Below are 17649 nucleotides of genomic sequence, written 5' to 3' on the forward strand. Positions count from 1 at the left end.
GTCCTCAGGAAGCTGGCATGCAGGAAGGATCTGGGATCATGGTACTCTTGCGACACCCCAGGAAACGCCCTACCGGGAAACACATAGGCAGGGGTAAAAAACAAAGAGTCTCGCAGAAACGTGAGACAGTCCACCGGAACGCCAAGAAGAGAAGACCGTCTCGTGATATTTTTTTCTTAAGGATGAGCCTGTTAATGATATAATTCACCCGAGTGCGCCATGAGCGAACTAGACCTGTTTACCGTCCCAGCGACACAACTCTTCATAGAGGACAGTCAATATGTGGAAATAACTCCGATATCGGCACTGACTGACACCGGGCTGATCGAATTTTTTATCCCCGGAGACGGAGAAAGATACCTGGATTTAAATAACACGCTGATTCAGCCTGCTGTGAACTGAGATTTGAGTGATTCAGCTGAGACGTTCAGTAATGTTTCAATCATAGCCCTGTAAGGATGTGTGGCGCTGGACTGCAAAATTAACCTGTCACCCAGAGTGACATCGACCTGTGAAAAAATAGTGTTCAGGGGGTAATTTATTAGCCCCACGCTGGCGTCAGCAGCCAGATTACTCCCGTCAGCATTTGTAATTTTCACCCGGAGATGAATCAGCGTGTTATTTAAGAGAGGAGGCGGGCTCACACTGATTGGCTGTGACGTCATGGGCCGGGATTAGGGAGGGGTTAGGGGTGGGACTTAGTGACATAGTCAATTCTGATTGGCTGTTACACGCCATGGGGGCGGGCTTAGGGGAGGGCTTAGGAGCGGGGCTTAGTGACGTAGTCGATTCTGATTAGCTGTGATGTCATCCATCAAACTTTTGACAAGAGGTGGGGTATTATTCTCTCTGCCACTTATTGCGTTCTGTTCGAGTTTACTCTTCATCCTTTATTTTCTGGTTATTCAGTCACTCTGTTTTGAACACATTAATCCCTCGGTTTTCTGTACACTCCGGCCACATGTTGAGTTCTCCTCTTGTTTAGATCCAGCCTTTAATTTTCTGTTCTATTTCTGCTTTTTCATTTGTTTATTCTGTTTACCACATTTGGATTCTAGGTATCATTATTTCCTAATTGTTTAACATTTGTTCTGTCACATTCCTCTTTTTGCTGCTTTTGTCTGACACGCCCACCTGTCACTTCACTCGTCTTGTCCAGCCACGCCTTCTTCTCTGCACCTGCATCTTATCACGTCCTGATTAACCTCTGCTTTTAAACCCCTTGTTTTCCACAGTTTTCTGCTAGTTCATTGTGCGTATCGTCTCGTTCCAAGCGTCTTGTGTTTTTCTGCCATAGTCTGTTTCCTTGCCGTGTATGACCCTCGCCTGTCTTGACCTTGCCTTTTGTCTGAGCCAGTTAACCTGCTTCTCTGTGCCTGAATCCTGCTTGTTTTTGACTCTGTTTTTGCCTCCTCCTATACGCCTGGTTGCCTGTGCTTGAGCTCTGCTCCTTACTGACCACGCCGCCGCCTCACAACCGTCTGTACTGCCGCCTGCCTGCTTGTAACGCAGTGTGTCGACCTCAGCCTGTTTTTGATTAAACCCTTTCCTAAATCCCACCTCTGAGCCATGAGTCTGCGTTTGTGTCCACCTGCCTGCCGTGCCATGTCATCACAGTTCCTGACAGGGTTTAGGTTTTGTGGCGTTATTAAAGATGTGTATACCCATTTTTGCGCAAAGATGAGTGATTTTTGATGATAGATCTGCTCTGCTGTTTTAATAAACCTGGTAGGTTTACCTTAAATTCAAATTATTGTTGTCTGTGTATTTTATCTTCCACTGCCCTTGGATTCACAGTGGGAACCTGAGATTTTCTGTGTTTTGAAAAAGGTTATTTTCCCCAACATACACCGCACATCCAGCCGCTGCAGCCACGGTGAGGGAGATTCAGGAGAGGACAACACCAAGTACTACACCAATGGGTGAGGTAAGTAAGTGTGTGTATGAGAGTGTGTTGTGTGTGTGTCTTGGTATCAGCAAAAAGACACCATAGTAAAGTCATCATGGTCCACTTGTTTCTAGGTTGCTGCTGAGGGAAAAAGGAAGAGGTGCAGGTCTGCAGACCGTCTGACCACGTTAAGACAACATGACCTCTCTTCTCTCTCTCTGCTCTCTTCCACAGCATGTCTTTTTCCTGGTTCTCTCCCCTCAGCCCCAACCAGTCCCAGCAGAAGACTGCCCCTCCCTGAGCCTGGTTCTGCTGGAGGTTTCTTCCTGTTAAAAGGGAGTTTTTCCTTCCCACTGTCGCCAAGTGCTTGCTCATAGGGGGTCGTTTTGACTGTTGGGGTTTTTCTGTGATTATTGTATGGCTTTTGCCTTACAATATAAAGCACCTTGGGGCAACTGTTGTTGTGATTTGGCGCTATATAAATAAAATTGATTTGATTTTTGATTTGACCTGTGCAAAATTCATTTGCACATTTTGCACAGTGTGATGACGTCACTCATGTGCTGTGTAGATGTACACACACACAAACATTCATATTGCTATTGCTTGTTTGTTGTATTGCGATTTTGTTCATTTCTGGTTCACAAACTGTGCATGTATGTAAAACAAAGTTTCAATGTTATGTAAAACTATTGTGTTTTATATGTTGATCTTTCAAAAGTAATAAAGTGGTGAAACATTAAAGTTTGAACATGTTTTTTTTTTTGATGAAAAACGTGTGAATTATTCTAATTGAACCGTTACCTGTTAGAGGGAAGGTACACCACTGAACTAAATATTGATAGAATAGTTAGTAATGAAATATTCAATGATTTTCACTCTTTCTTCAGTTCAGTTAGTTTATTTGAGATTAAAATATGAACAATTATAAAGTGTACACTCTTGTACTTGTACTAAATAAAAACAAAACTTCCTCAAATTTCCTGTTATTGGTTATGAGCTAAGAGGTATATATGCAGACGAAACAGCTGATGGTAAATCTCGCGAGATCTACGTGATGTTAACGAGATTAGCAGTGCGCTGTCTCGGGCTCCGGGGTCGCATCCGGTCTGATGAGTCTTCGGTGTTATCTTTCATCCAGAGACATTTTCTGTTTCGTCGCGGATAAAAGTGTCTTTGTTTTCGCCTCCGCCGACACTCGGACGAGTTCTTCTTCAGGTCAGTGTTTTGACATTCGTGTTCGCTGCCTGTAAATTAGCTGCTGCGGCTAGCCCCGGCTCAGGTCCGGTCACCGGGTTTTAACGTGTGGGTCATTAACGTGTCGCCGCAGAGGCTTGTGTTGAAGGAGACGCTGATTAAGTCCACCGGCGTGATTTTCGTGACTTTATATGCAGCTAGGTAAGACTTTACGACAGGCGGTTGGCTGGGCTAACGCCACTAGCAGCGCTAGCATCCAAAACTCCGCCGGTGTTCCGGATCAACTGGTTACCGGCGATTATTTACGTTTGGTTGCGATGACAATCAGGACGCTGAAGCGGGAAACTCTGAGCCTGCTCACAAACCTCACCGAAATAAAACGTTTTGCTGGACGTCAGGATGAGTAACAGCGGGGTTTAAACTGGTCACTGTTTCGTTTAGCCTGCGAGCCAACGCGGAGGGCCGAAGAGACTCCAAGTGATCTTCCACAGTCTTGGAAGACAAGAGATATACCATCTAACTGGAGGCGAGCGAACGTTGTTGCCATCTTTAAGAAGGTTTTCCAATATCTGGATCTCAAGCTGGCTTACAGACCGTACACAGGCTGCTGTTGTTGGAGGCGAGCGCTCTTCCGATCCCAATGTTACCTCTGGGGGTGCCTCAAGGTACAGTCTTGAGCTCTCTCCTATTCCTACTGTACATCAATGATATAGGAGAGGGTGTAACATCTTCCATTTGGCTTTTTGCTGATGACTGTGTCCTGTATCGGCCTATCAGATTACCAGTTGATACTCATAGGTTTCACACTGATTTGCCCTCTCTTGAACTGGTCTCACACATGGAGGATGACTTTCAATATCAGCAAATGCTACAAGTTGTCAGTTATGCGAAAACGACATCCTTACAGTACTATATATCAAATTGACTGACTGTGAGGCGTGCTGAACCCCTCACACTGGCCAGAAAGAGACAGCAGCCGGACGAATAGCAAACTTCGACTGTGGGTGCCTGGCCATCGGGTGAATAGTCACTCCCCACTTTATCAACAAAATATTAATCACAATGGGTTGCCGTGGACCTTGCACAGAGCGCCCTCTGGTGGCTGTTTTTGGCCCATGAAAACATTGCCGACCTCAATACAAATACATGTAATTTGGTCACTTTTCAAAGGGGACATACTTGTGAGTAAAGTCAATTTAATACACAATGGTTCATTTCAGGTCAGCTTGGTGTATAAATCTCATTGTTCCAGGCAGTGAGAGCTGTTAGCTGGCTGTAAGAAGCAAGTTAGAGACAAAACCATCTGATTTCAATAGGCAATCAGTGCAGCTCAAGCTTGTTTTCATCGTGCGGCCAGTTGCGGAGGTACGAATTCATCGCCGTCGGAATGGCCACTTCACTGGGAGTGACATAGCTCCACGACAACCCATAAAACTTCAAAAAGTGCTCCTCACTTTGACTGTAAAGCTGACAGATGATCAGCCATCAGATATATATATATATATATATATTTTTTTTTTTTTTCCCTGTATGTAACCGTACGAGGTCTTAGAAAAGTATCCGACCTTTTTATTTTTTACAAAAACTATATGGATTTGAATCATGTGCGCTTGCATCAGCCAAGCTTGAACCTTCGTGCGCATGCGTGAGTTTTTTCACGCCTGTTGGTTGCGTCATTCCCCTGTGGGCAGGCTTTGAGTGAGCACTGGTCCACCCCCTCGTCGGATTTTCATTGTCAGGGAAATGTCTGAGCGATTGGAGCAGTGCTGAATCAAATTTTTCCAGAAACTGAGAGACAGCCAGGTGGAAACCATTTGGAAGATTCAGACGGCTTTCGGTGAGGATACTCTGGGCGTCACACAGATTAAGGAGCATTACAACCAGATTAAAGACGGCCCACAGCGTCGGAGGGCGCGCCGTGCTCCGAGTGGCCATCGACAGGCTGAAACGACCAGATCATTTCCAAAGTGAACGGTGTGTTGATCTGGGACATCGTCTGACTACCAGAGAAATTGCAGAAGAGGTGGACATCAGCACTTTTGCGGCACATTCCACTGTTACAGGAGATTTTGTAATGAAAGACGTGCGGAGGAATTGGCACGTCGGGACGGAGCCGCAATGGCGCACAACAAAAAGCACGTCCATGTTGGAAGTCTCACAGGACAAGTTGTGTCATGCCCAGCTGTTACACAATCTCTCGGATACTCACTCGACTGAAAAGCCACCGAAAGCCGTCTGAATCTTCCGAATGGTTTCCAACAAATGGGAAAAGTGAACTCTCTCTCTCTCTCTCTCTGGAAAATAAACATTGTGCTGTTCAGACAGGATTTCAGAAAAGATTATGTGCCTTTTTTTGTTCATTAATCTAGACTTTCTTTCCTTGAAAAAAATATATTGTGGCTTTGAATGAATTTAGGCTACATGAATTTACACAACAATGTAAATTAGTTTTTATTAATGTAGACTTTTTTATGGGAAAAGACACATTGTGGCTTTGAGTGGATTTACAGGAATTTACACAAGCATGTGTGGCTTTTTTACTATAAGGTATGTTAATGATATTTTACCATAATTTTTAAAATATTCTACAATCTTTAGCTGTGGTTTTTGACATGGTTTAACAGTCTTTTCAGTCTTCATGAATTTCATGTAGTTTAATTGTTCTGAGTTAATGCATCATTTGGTTTACATTTAAAAGGAAAATCATTCCAGGTCCTACTTCCACGTCATATTCTGTTATTTCAACGTGATCATTGACAGGTCAAATGAAAGGTTGAATCTAGGATCATTTAAATATGCACTAATTTTGAGATTTGTTCTTCCAGGAGATGTTGAAAATGTATCAGTAGATGAAAATTTATTTTTGTTTCTGGGGCCCCACAAGGCCCTAGACCCCGGCTCCTGGGGAGCTGTGCCCCCCAAACCCCCTGAGAATTTTCCTCGGATTTTACATTTTTCATTTCACAACCCTGGGAGGTCAAAGGACAACATAGGATCAAAAATTACCCCAAGGTTCATCACTGTCAGTGTGATGTATGACACACAAGCCTAGGCTAAGCGTTAGCTGGTCAAATTGATGGGGTGTCTCGCTGGACCAAGAACCATCATTCCAGGTTGTCTGAGTTTAAAAGTAAGAAATTGCTGGACAGCTTTTCACTGATGCAAGGTTTGATTATCTTCTTTGGAATTTTAAGGTGGCAAAAACCTGTTTTGGCCAGTTTTAGACATTTTTACTGGGTTTAAATCATATAGCGCCTATAACTGCCAACCCTGGGTACGTAGGCCTTCTAATTGCTCGGTCTAGGTCATGTGATTACGATGGCCTGTGGTGGCTTTCTATCTGTGTATTGGGCTGAAAGTGATGCTGTTAAACACTTTCTGGTTTCAAAATTTTAGTAATTGTTTATCCTTCTAACTGTACTGCAGTTACATAATACTTCAAGTAGGAAAAAGGAAGGGGGGGTGTTTATCATCAGAAATTGAACATCCTTCCACTTAGGCTGCAGTGTTTGATACTTCATTGGGTCACAGCATGAAGTCGTCGTCATCATACCTACCAGAGAGGAATGTATAAAGCCCGGCTTTAACCTCGAACCTAACTCCTGACCTTAACATTACTCCCTAACATGGCTGTGCTACATAAAATCATGATTTTGTATTATTAGTAAGGTTGCGTACATTTAACCACTCTGAAATCTTTAATGTGAGATAAACTATGGTAAATAAATGGTAAATGGACTGCATTTATATAGCGCTTTTCCATCTGCATCAGCTCAAAGTGCTTTACACACTAATGCCTCACATTCACCCCGATGTCAGGGTGCTGTCATACATGGTACTCACTACACACCGGGAGCAACTAGGGGATTAAGGACATTGCCCAAGGGCCCTTAGTGATTTTCCGGTTAAGCTAGGATTTGAATCAAGGATCCCCTGGTCTCAAGCCCAACGATTAACCAACTAGACCATCACCTCCTTGTAAAATTTTGCTGTCATTGTAATTCCATTACCATAGAATTTCCCATTTACAAGTTTGGACAATGAAGTATTATTGGAAGAGTCATGAATTTAAACACCAGTGCAACAACCAACACTTCCTGATTGTACTTTAGACTGTATCAATAGTAAACTTGCTCCTTTTTACAGGTGTTCCCCAGCCCTGTCCTGCTGCAGTGTGGATGCTGTATCCAGCACAGAGCCAGGGCCTTGGGGCAACGACAGCAGCCAGCAGAGCTCCATGAGCACCACGGGCCAGCAGCAGGGTGGGCTACGTTCTCGGCGAGTCCTGGGCAGGGACAAAAGTACTGGATCCAGTGTCAGTATGGATGCAGAGTGCTGTCTGGCCCCCGGAGTGCTGCGCAGGCTGATTGAGCTGCCGTCACCTCCCCTGTCCCGACACCAGCTCAAGAGGCTGGAGGAACACAGGTAAACTAGCATGATCCTGCGCTCAGTCCAACATGAAGATCTTGGAGTGTCCCACTGGATTGTCTGGTCAGTCCATGAAGACATATAAATGGACACTGTAGTCATAATTCTTTCTTTTTTCCTCCTTAAGATATTCTCAGTGTTGTGAGTTAAGAATGACATAAATGTAGGACAATAAAGCTAACATTGCGATTAAAAACATTTATAATTGATATGGTTCAGGTAGTGCTGAGGCTAAAGGTTATAAGGTCTGACCTGCTTGTTCTCCTCCATGACAGGTACAGCTCCGCTGGTCGTTCACTGCTGGAACCTCTGATGCAACTCTACTGGGAATGGTTGGTGGCGCGAGTCCCATCCTGGATCGCCCCAAATCTCATCACCATCATCGGTCTGGTAACCAACGTCTTCACCACGCTGGTGCTGGTGTACTACTGTCCAACTGCCACCGAACAAGTGAGTCCTCACTGAAAAACCAGAAATGAATGGATCCTATTGTTACCCGGTCCCAAAGATGCTGGTGATCCTTGGGAGGTTGAACCGTGGTCCCTGATGGTTTATGCTAACTTTCAGGCTCCTCTCTGGGCTTACCTCCTGTGTGCAGTGGGTCTCTTTGTTTACCAGTCATTGGACGCCATTGACGGGAAGCAAGCTCGACGCACCAATAGTAGCTCTCCGCTGGGGGAACTCTTTGACCACGGCTGTGATTCTCTCTCAACCGGTTAGTTCCTGTTTGCCCTGTTACGATGGTGTTGGAGGACAGTAAGAATATCTGAAATGTAGACATAAATATTTTGTGGAGTTTGCAAGGAAAAAAGCTTTCCTGATGCATGTGTGTGTCTGTCTTTGTGTGCGTGTGCGCAGTCTTTGTGGTGCTGGGCACCAGTATCGCAGTGCAGCTGGGAACCAATCCGGACTGGATGTTCTTCTGCTGCTTTGCTGGGATGTTCATGTTTTACTGCGCCCACTGGCAGACTTATGTGTCGGGAACTCTGCGGTTCGGCATGTAAGTCACATGATTGCCTCTCCTTTGTTAGAAAATGTATTTGAACACCCTGTGATTTTGCAAGTTCTCCCACTTAGAAATCATGGAGGGGTCAGAAATTTTCATCTTAGGTGTATGTCCACTGTGAGAGACATAATCTAAAAAAAAAATAAAAATCTGTAAATCACAATATAATTTTTTTTTTTTTTTTTTTTAATAATTTATTTGTATGTTACTGCTGCAAATAAGTATTTGAACACCTGTGAAAATCAATGTTAATACAACCCCTGGCAAAAATTATGGAATCACCGGCCTCAGAGGATGTTCATTCAGTTGTTTAATTTTGTAGAAAAAAAGCAGATCACAGACATGACACAAAACTAAAGTCATTTCAAATGGCAACTTTCTGGCTTTAAGAAACACTATAAGAAATCAAGAAAAAAAGATTGTGGCAGTCAGTAACGGTTACTTTTTTAGACCAAGCAGAGGGAGAAAATATGGAATCACTCAATTCTGAGGAAAAAAGTATGGAATCACCCTGTAAATTTTCATCCCCCAAATTAACACCTGCATCAAATCAGATCTGCTCATTGACATTGACCCTATGTGTCTTTTTGCAAGGAATGTTTTTGCAGTTTTTGCTCTATGGCAAGATGCATTATCTTCTTGAAAAATGATTTCATCATCCCCAAACATCCTTTCAATTGTCCAAAATATCAACATAAACTTGTGCATTTATTGATGATGTATGACAGCCATCTCCCCAGTGCCTTTACCTGACATGCAGCCCCATATCATCAATGACTGTGGAAATTTACATGTTCTCTTCAGGCAGTCATCTTTATAAATCTCATTGGAAAGGCACCAAACAAAAGTTCCAGCATCATCACCTTGCCCAATGCAGATTCGAGATTCATCACTGAGTATGACTTTCATCCAGTCATCCACAGTCCACAATTGCTTTTCCTTAGCCCATTGTAACCTTGTTTTTTTTCTGTTTAGGTGTTAATGATGCCTTTTGTTTAGCTTTTCTGTATGTAAATCCCATTTCCTTTAGGCAGTTTCTTACAGTTCGGTCACAGATGTTGACTCCAGTTTCCTCCCATTCGTTCCTCATTTGTGTTGTTGTACATTTTTCGATTTTTGAGACATATTGCTTTAAGTTTTCTGTCTTGACGCTTTAATGTCTTCCTTGGTCTACCAGTATGTTTGCCTTTAACAACCTTCCCATGTTGTTTGTATTTGGTCCAGAGTTTGGACACAGCTGACTGTGAACAACCAACATCTTTTGCAACATTGCGTGATGATTTACTCTCTTTTAAGAGTTTGATAATCCTCTTCTTTGTTTCAATTGACATCTCTCGTGTTGGAGCCGTGATTCATGTCAGTCCACTTGGTGCAACAGCTCTCCAAGGTGTGTTCACTCCTTTTTACATGCAGACTAACGAGCAGATCTGATTTGATGCAGGTGTTAGTTTTGGGGATGAAAATTTACAGGGTGATTCCATAATTTTTTCCTCAGAACTGAGTGATTCCATATTTTTTTCCTCTGCTTGGTCTAAAAAAGTAACCGTTACTGACTGCCACAATCTTTTTTTCTTGATTTCTTATAGTGTTTCTTAAAGCCAGAAAGTTGCCATTTGAAATGACTTTAGTTTTGTGTCATGTCTGTGATCTGCTTTTTTTTCTACAAAATTAAACTGAATGAACATCCTCCGAGGCCGGTGATTCCATAATTTTTGCCAGGGGTTGTATTTGGTACAGTAGCCTTTGTTTGCAATTACAGAGGTCAAACGTTTCCTGTAGGTTTGCACACAGTGCAGCAGGGATTTTGGTCCACTCCTCCATACAGATCTTCTCTAGATCTTTCAGTTTTGGAGTTTCAGCTCCCTCCAAAGATTTTCTATTGAGTTCCAGTCTGGAGACTGGCCAGGCCGCTCCAGGAACTTGAAATGCTTCTTATGGAGCCCCTCCTTAGTTGCCCTGACTGTGTTTGGGGTCACTGTCATACTGGAAGACCCAGCCATGATCCATCTTCAATGCTCTTACTGAGGGAAGGAGGTTGTTTGCCAAAATCTCACAATACATGACCCATCCATCCTCCCTTCAATACGGTGCAGTCGTCCTGTCCCCTTCGCAGAAGATCACCCCCAGAGTATGATGTTTCCACCCCCATGCTTCACGGTTGGGATGGTTTTCTTGGGGTTGTTCTCATCCTCTAAACATGGTAAGTGGAGTTGATTCCAAAAAGCTCTATTCTGGTCTCATCTGACCACATGACCTTCTCCCGTGCCTCCTCTGGATCATCCAGATGGTCACTGGTGAACTTCAAATGGGCTTGGACATGTGCTGGCTTGAGCAGGGGGACCTTGCTGCCCTGCAGGATTTTAAACCATGACAGCATCATGTGTTTCTAATGTAATCTTTGTGACTGTGGTCCCAGCTCTCTTCAGGTCATTGACCAGGTCCTCCTGTGTAGTTCTGAGCTTTCTCAGAATCATCCTTACCCCACAAAGTGAGATCTTGCATGGAATCCCAGACCGAGGGAGATTGACAGTCATCTTGTGTTTCTCCCACTTTCTAATAAATAATCATAACAGTTGTTGTCTTCTACCAAGCTGCTTGCCTGTTATCCCGTCGTCCATCCCAGCCTTTTGCAGGTCTACAGTTTTGTCCTGGTGTCCTTACACAGCTCTTTGGTCTTGGCTATGGTGGACAGGTTGGAGTGTGATTGATTGAGTGTGTGAACAGGTGTCATTTATACAGGTAACAAGTTCAAACAGGTGCAATTAATACAGGTAAAGAGTGCAGAATAAGAGGGCTTCTTAAAGAAAAATTAACAGGTCTGTGAGAGCCAGAATTCTTGCTGGTTGGTAGGTAATCAAATACTTATTTGCAGCAGTAACATACAAATAAATTATTAAAAAAAAATCATACATTGTCATTTCCGGATTTTTTTTTTTTTTTGTTTTTTAAGATTATGTCTCTCACAGTGGACATGCACCTAAGATGAAAATTTCAGACCCCTCCATGATTTCTAAATGGGAGAACTTGCAAAATCGCAGGGTGTTCAAATACTTATTTTTTGGGTTTAGGGTAACACATACCTTTTCTTTTTGTTTTTCACCACATTCATCCCTGAAACTCAAACACCAATGTTACTTGCTCGATATGGTGACCCACCGGTCCCTAGGTTCATCTTTGTTTCCAAAACTGATCTCCAGTTAGTGCCTTGATATGTATACAGTGGTGGGCACAGCTAACCAAAAGTTAGCTTAGATGACTACTAATCAGCTAACTGAAAATGTATGCTTTATAATGCTAAACCAGTAAACTGCCTAAAAATTTATAGGAAGCTACAGCTAACCGATAACTTTCATTTTTGTCTCCCGTACACTCTCAGCGACTAACAAGCCGATTTTGAGTTTAAACACCATCAAAGCTTTAATAGAATCAAAGGTAATCACAGAGCCAAACACAGCCAATGAGTCAGTGCTTCTGTCTTCGTGCGCCCTGGCCACTGCTGTAGGGAAGCGTCATTTACCTATCATATTCATGGGTATGAAGGAATAGTATTTATTACCGGATTACATTAAACTCACTTCTAATGAAAGTCTTTTCAAAAAACTTCTGAAACTGCATCTGTTGGTATAACGAGCAATCTGGGTCATTATTTTTCTTATATATTTTTGAATGTACTTTTATTTTTTGTGTGTGTGTGTGTGTGTGTTTGTAAATTTGGATGGACCCCAGGAAGAGGAGATGCAGCTCTGCTGCAGCTAATGGGGATCCAAATAAATAAACAAGTACCTTGACAGCATGCAGTGATCCAGCTATGAGGCAGTTGTCTTGAAAAGAAAAGCAAGTTTGACTTATGGTTTTGGTTTATAAATCAAATGGATCCAATTCAATTTATTTTCATTTATATAGCGCCAAATCACAACAGAGTTGTCTCAAAGTGCTTCACACAGGTAAGGTCTAACCTTACCAACCCTCCAGAGCAACAGGGGTAAGGGAAAAACTCACTCTGAGGAAGAAACCTCAAGCAGACTCAAAGGAGTGACCCTCTGTTTGGGCCATGGTACAAACATAAATGACAGAACAATTCACAGACGAATATACAAGAAATGCTATAGGACAGGAGGGTCGCCAACACAAATACAACTCCCATCTCTGGATGGAGCTGCACCTTAAACAGAGAGAAAAAACAAAATCAGGCATCAGAAAGACAAAAAAAAAAATACTGTATAATTTGCCAGCATTAAACATCAAGAAAAACAGAAGAAATACTAAGGTGATCGCCGGCCACTAGCCCTAAACTTCAATAAAAGACCCAGAATTTAGGTAAAGTTGAGGCTGCAGCCCGCTCTAATTACTAATAAATGAATTAAGAGTAAAAAGCGGAAAACAAAACTGTACCAGTATGCTAGCCATATGAAAGGGAAAATAAGTGCGTCTTAAGTCTGGACTTGAAAATCTCCAGAATCTGACTGTTTTATTGATGCAGGGAGGTCATTCTACAGAACAGGGGCACGATAAGAGAAAGCTCTGTGACCCGCAGACTTCTTATTCACCCTAAGGTCACAAAGTAGTCCTGCATCCTGAGAACGTAAAGCACAGGCCGGTACATAAGGTTCAATTAGGTCAGCTCGGAAGGGAGGTGCGAGTCCATGAATAATTTTATAGGTTAGTAGCAATTTTCAATTTGTTTTCATTTATATAGCGCCAAATCACAGCAGAGTTGCCTCAAAGCGCATCACCCAGGCAAGGTCTAACCTTACCAATCAATCAATCAATCAATCAATTTTTTTATATAGCGCCAAATCACAACAAACAGTTGCCCCAAGGCGCTTTATATTGTAAGGCAAGGCCATACAATAATTATGTAAAACCCCAACGGTCAAAACGACCCCCTGTGAGCAAGCACTTGGCTACAGTGGGAAGGAAAAACTCCCTTTTAACAGGAAGAAACCTCCAGCAGAACCAGGCTCAGGGAGGGGCAGTCTTCTGCTGGGACTGGTTGGGGCTGAGGGAGAGAACCAGGAAAAACACATGCTGTGGAGGGGAGCAGAGGTCGATCACTAATGATTAAATGCAGAGTGGTGCATACAGAGCAAAAAGAGAAAGAAACACTCAGTGCATCATGGGAACCCCCCAGCAGTCTACGTCTATAGCAGCATAACTAAGGGATGATTCAGGGTCACCTGATCCAGCCCTAACTATAAGCTTTAGCAAAAAGGAAGTTTTAAGCCTAATCTTAAAAGTAGAGAGGGTGTCTGTCTCCCTGATCTGAATTGGGAGCTGGTTCCACAGGAGAGGAGCCTGAAAGCTGAAGGCTCTGCCTCCCATTCTACTCTTACAAACCCTAGGAACTACAAGTAAGCCTGCAGTCTGAGAGCGAAGCGCTCTATTGGGGTGATATGGTACTACGAGGTCCCTAAGATAAGATGGGACCTGATTATTCAAAACCTTATAAGTAAGAAGAAGAATTTTAAATTCTATTCTAGAATTAACAGGAAGCCAATGAAGAGAGGCCAATATGAGTGAGATATGCTCTCTCCTTCTAGTCCCTGTCAGTACTCTGCAGCATTTTGAATTAACTGAAGGCTTTTTAGGGAACTTTTAGGACAACCTGATAATAATGAATTACAATAGTCCAGCCTAGAGGAAATAAATGCATGAATTAGTTTTTCAGCATCACTCTGAGACAAGACCTTTCTGATTTTAGAGATATTGCGTAAATGCAAAAAAGCAGTCCTACATATTTGTTTAATATGCACTTTGAATGACATATCCTGATCAAAAATGACTCCAAGATTTCTCACAGTATTACTAGAGGTCAGGGTAATGCCATCCAGAGTAAGGATCTGGTTAGACACCATGTTTCTAAGATTTGTGGGGCCAAGTACAATAACTTCAGTTTTATCTGAGTTTAAAAGCAGGAAATTAGAGGTCATCCATGTCTTTATGTCTGTAAGACAATCCTGCAGTTTAGCTAATTGGTGTGTGTCCTCTGGCTTCATGGATAGATAAAGCTGGGTATCATCTGCGTAACAATGAAAATTTAAGCAATACCGTCTAATAATACTGCCTAAGGGAAGCATGTATAAAGTGAATAAAATTGGTCCTAGCACAGAACCTTGTGGAACTCCATAATTAACTTTAGTCTGTGAAGAAGATTCCCCATTTACATGAACAAATTGTAATCTATTAGACAAATATGATTCAAACCACCGCAGCGCAGTGCGTTTAATACCTATGCATGCTCTAATCTCTGTAATAAAATTTTATGGTCAACAGTATCAAAAGCAGCACTGAGGTCTAACAGAACAAGCACAGAGATGAGTCCACTGTCCGAGGCCATAAGATCATTTGTAACCTTCACTAATGCTGTTTCTGTACTATGATGAATTCTAAAACCTGACTGAAACTCTTCAAATAGACCATTCCTCTGCAGATGATCAGTTAGCTGTTTTACAACTACCCTTTCAAGAATTTTTGAGAGAAAAGGAAGGTTGGAGATTGGCCTATAATTAGCTAAGATAGCTGGGTCAAGTGATGGCTTTTTAAGTAATGGTTTAATTACTGCCACCTTAAAAGCCTGTGGTACATAGCCAACTAATAAAGATAGATTGATCATATTTAAGATCGAAGCATTAAATAATGGTAGGGCTTCCTTGAGCAGCCTGGTAGGAATGGGGTCTAATAAACATGTTGATGGTTTGGATGAAGTAACTAATGAAAATAACTCAGACAGAACAATCGGAGAGAAAGAGTCTAACCAAATACCGGCATCACTGAAAGCAGCCAAAGATAACGATATGTCTTTGGGATGGTTATGAGTAATTTTTTCTCTAATAGTTAAAATTTTGTTAGCAAAGAAAGTCATGAAGTCATTACTAGTTAAGTTAATGGAATACTCAGCTCAATAGAGCTCTGACTCTTTGTCAGCCTGGCTACAGTGCTGAAAAGAAACCTGGGGTTGTTCTTATTTTCTTCAATTAGTGATGAGTAGAAAGATGTCCTAGCTTTACGGAGGGCTTTTTTATAGAGCAACAGACTCTTTTTCCAGGCTAAGTGAAGATCTTCTAAATTAGTGAGACGCCATTTCCCCTCCAACTTACGGGTTATCTGCTTTAAGCTACGAGTTTGTGAGTTGTCTTCAATGAGGATGTAAAACTATTGACAAGATACTCTATCTCCCTTACAGAGTTTAGGTAGCTACTCTGCACTGTGTTGGTATATGGCATTAGAGAACATAAAGAAGGAATCATATCCTTAAACCTAGTTACTGCGCTTTCTGAAAGACTTCTAGTGTAATGAAACTTATTCCCCACTGCTGGGTAGTCCATCAGAGTAAATGTAAATGTTATTAAGAAGTGATCAGACAGAAGGGAGTTTTCAGGGAATACTGTTAAGTCTTCTATTTCCATACCATAAGTCAGAACAAGATCTAAGATATGATTAAAGTGGTGGGTGGACTCATTTACTTTTTGAGCAAAGCCAATAGAGTCTAATAATAGATTAAATGCAGTGTTGAGGCTGTCATTCTCAGCATCTGTGTGGATGTTAAAATCGCCCACTATAATTATCTTATCTGAGCTAAGCACTAAGTCAGACAAAAGGTCTGAAAATTCACAGAGAAACTCACAGTAACGACCAGGTGGACGATAGATAATAACAAATAAAACTGTTTTTTGGGACTTCCAATTTGGATGGACAAGACTAAGAGACAAGCTTTCAAATGAATTAAAGCTCTGTCTGGGTTTTTGATTAATTAATAAGCTGGAATGGAAGATTGCTGCTAATCCTCCGCCCCGGCCCGTGCTACGAGCATTCTGACAGTTAGTGTGACTCGGGGGTGTTGACTCATTTAAACTAACATATTCATCCTGCTGTAACCAGGTTTCTGTTAGGCAGAATAATCAATATGTTGATCAATTATTATATCATTTACCAACAGGGACTTAGAAGAGAGAGACCTAATGTTTAATAGACCACATTTAACTGTTTTAGTCTGTGGTGCAGTTGAAGGTGCTATATTATTTTTTCTTTTTGAATTTTTATGCTTAAATAGATTTTTGCTGGTTATTGGTGGTCTGGGAGCAGGCACCGTCTCTACGGGGATGGGGTCTTGTCTCAGAAAGGTCTTGTCTCAGAGTGATGCTGAAAACTAATTCATGCATTTATTTCCTCTAGGCTAGACTATTGTAATTCATTATTATCAGGTTGTCCTAAAAGTTCCCTAAAAAGCCTTCAGTTAATTCAAAATGCTGCAGCTAGAGTACTGACGGGGACTAGAAGGAGAGAGCATATCTCAGCCATATTGGCCTCTCTTCATTGGCTTCCTGTTAATTCTAGAATAGAATTTAAAATTCTTCTTCTTACTTATAAGGTTTTGAATAATCAGGTCCCATCTTATCTTAGGGACCTCATAGTACCATATCACCCCAATAGAGCGCTTCGCTCTCAGACTGCAGGCTTACTTGTAGTTCCTAGGGTTTGTAAGAGTAGAATGGGAGGCAGAGCATTCAGCTTTCAGGCTCCTCTCCTGTGGAACCAGCTCCCAATTCAGATCAGGGAGACAGACACCCTCTCTACTTTTAAGATTAGGCTTAAAACTTTCCTTTTTGCTAAAGCTTATAGTTAGGGCTGGATCAGGTGACCCTGAACCATCCCTTAGTTATGCTGCTATAGACGTAGACTGCTGCGGGGTTCTCATGATGCACTGTTTCTTTCTCTTTTTGCTCTGTATGCACCACTCTGCATTTAATCATTAGTGATCGATCTCTGCTCCCCTCCACAGCATGTCTTTTTCCCGGTTCTCTCCCTCAGCCCCAACCAGTCCCAGCAGAAGACTGCCCCTCCCTGAGCCTGGTTCTGCTGGAGGTTTCTTCCTGTTAAAAGGGAGTTTTTCCTTCCCATTGTAGCCAAGTGCTTGCTCACAGGGGGTCGTTTTGACCGTTGGGGTTTTACATAATTATTGTATGGCCTTGCCTTACAATATAAAGCGCCTTGGGGCAACTGTTTCTTGTGATTTGGCGCTATATAAAAAAAATTGATTGATTGATGCCTCTTACATCAGTGGTGTCTGATCACTCATTAAGTTTACAGTTTCGCTGCCGTGTTTAGTGGATCAACAACCTTATATATCACT

General features: G+C 42.2%; 1 protein-coding gene across 1 annotated transcript in view; it reads left to right on the plus strand.

The window, feature by feature from the left end:
* Positions 1-2951: 2951 nt before the first annotated feature.
* Positions 2952-17649, plus strand: part of cept1b (choline/ethanolamine phosphotransferase 1b) — an 86056-nt gene continuing 71358 nt past the window's right edge. The window contains exons 1-5 of the mRNA XM_034164667.1: positions 2952-3106; positions 7232-7510; positions 7789-7963; positions 8081-8228; positions 8372-8513. Coding sequence (XP_034020558.1) covers positions 7323-7510; positions 7789-7963; positions 8081-8228; positions 8372-8513 — 653 coding nt within the window. The 5' untranslated portion in view covers positions 2952-3106; positions 7232-7322. The remainder of the gene's footprint in view (positions 3107-7231; positions 7511-7788; positions 7964-8080; positions 8229-8371; positions 8514-17649) is intronic.

Source organism: Thalassophryne amazonica, chromosome 3 (assembly GCF_902500255.1).
Source record: "Thalassophryne amazonica chromosome 3, fThaAma1.1, whole genome shotgun sequence".
Lineage (NCBI taxonomy): Eukaryota > Metazoa > Chordata > Actinopteri > Batrachoidiformes > Batrachoididae > Thalassophryne > Thalassophryne amazonica.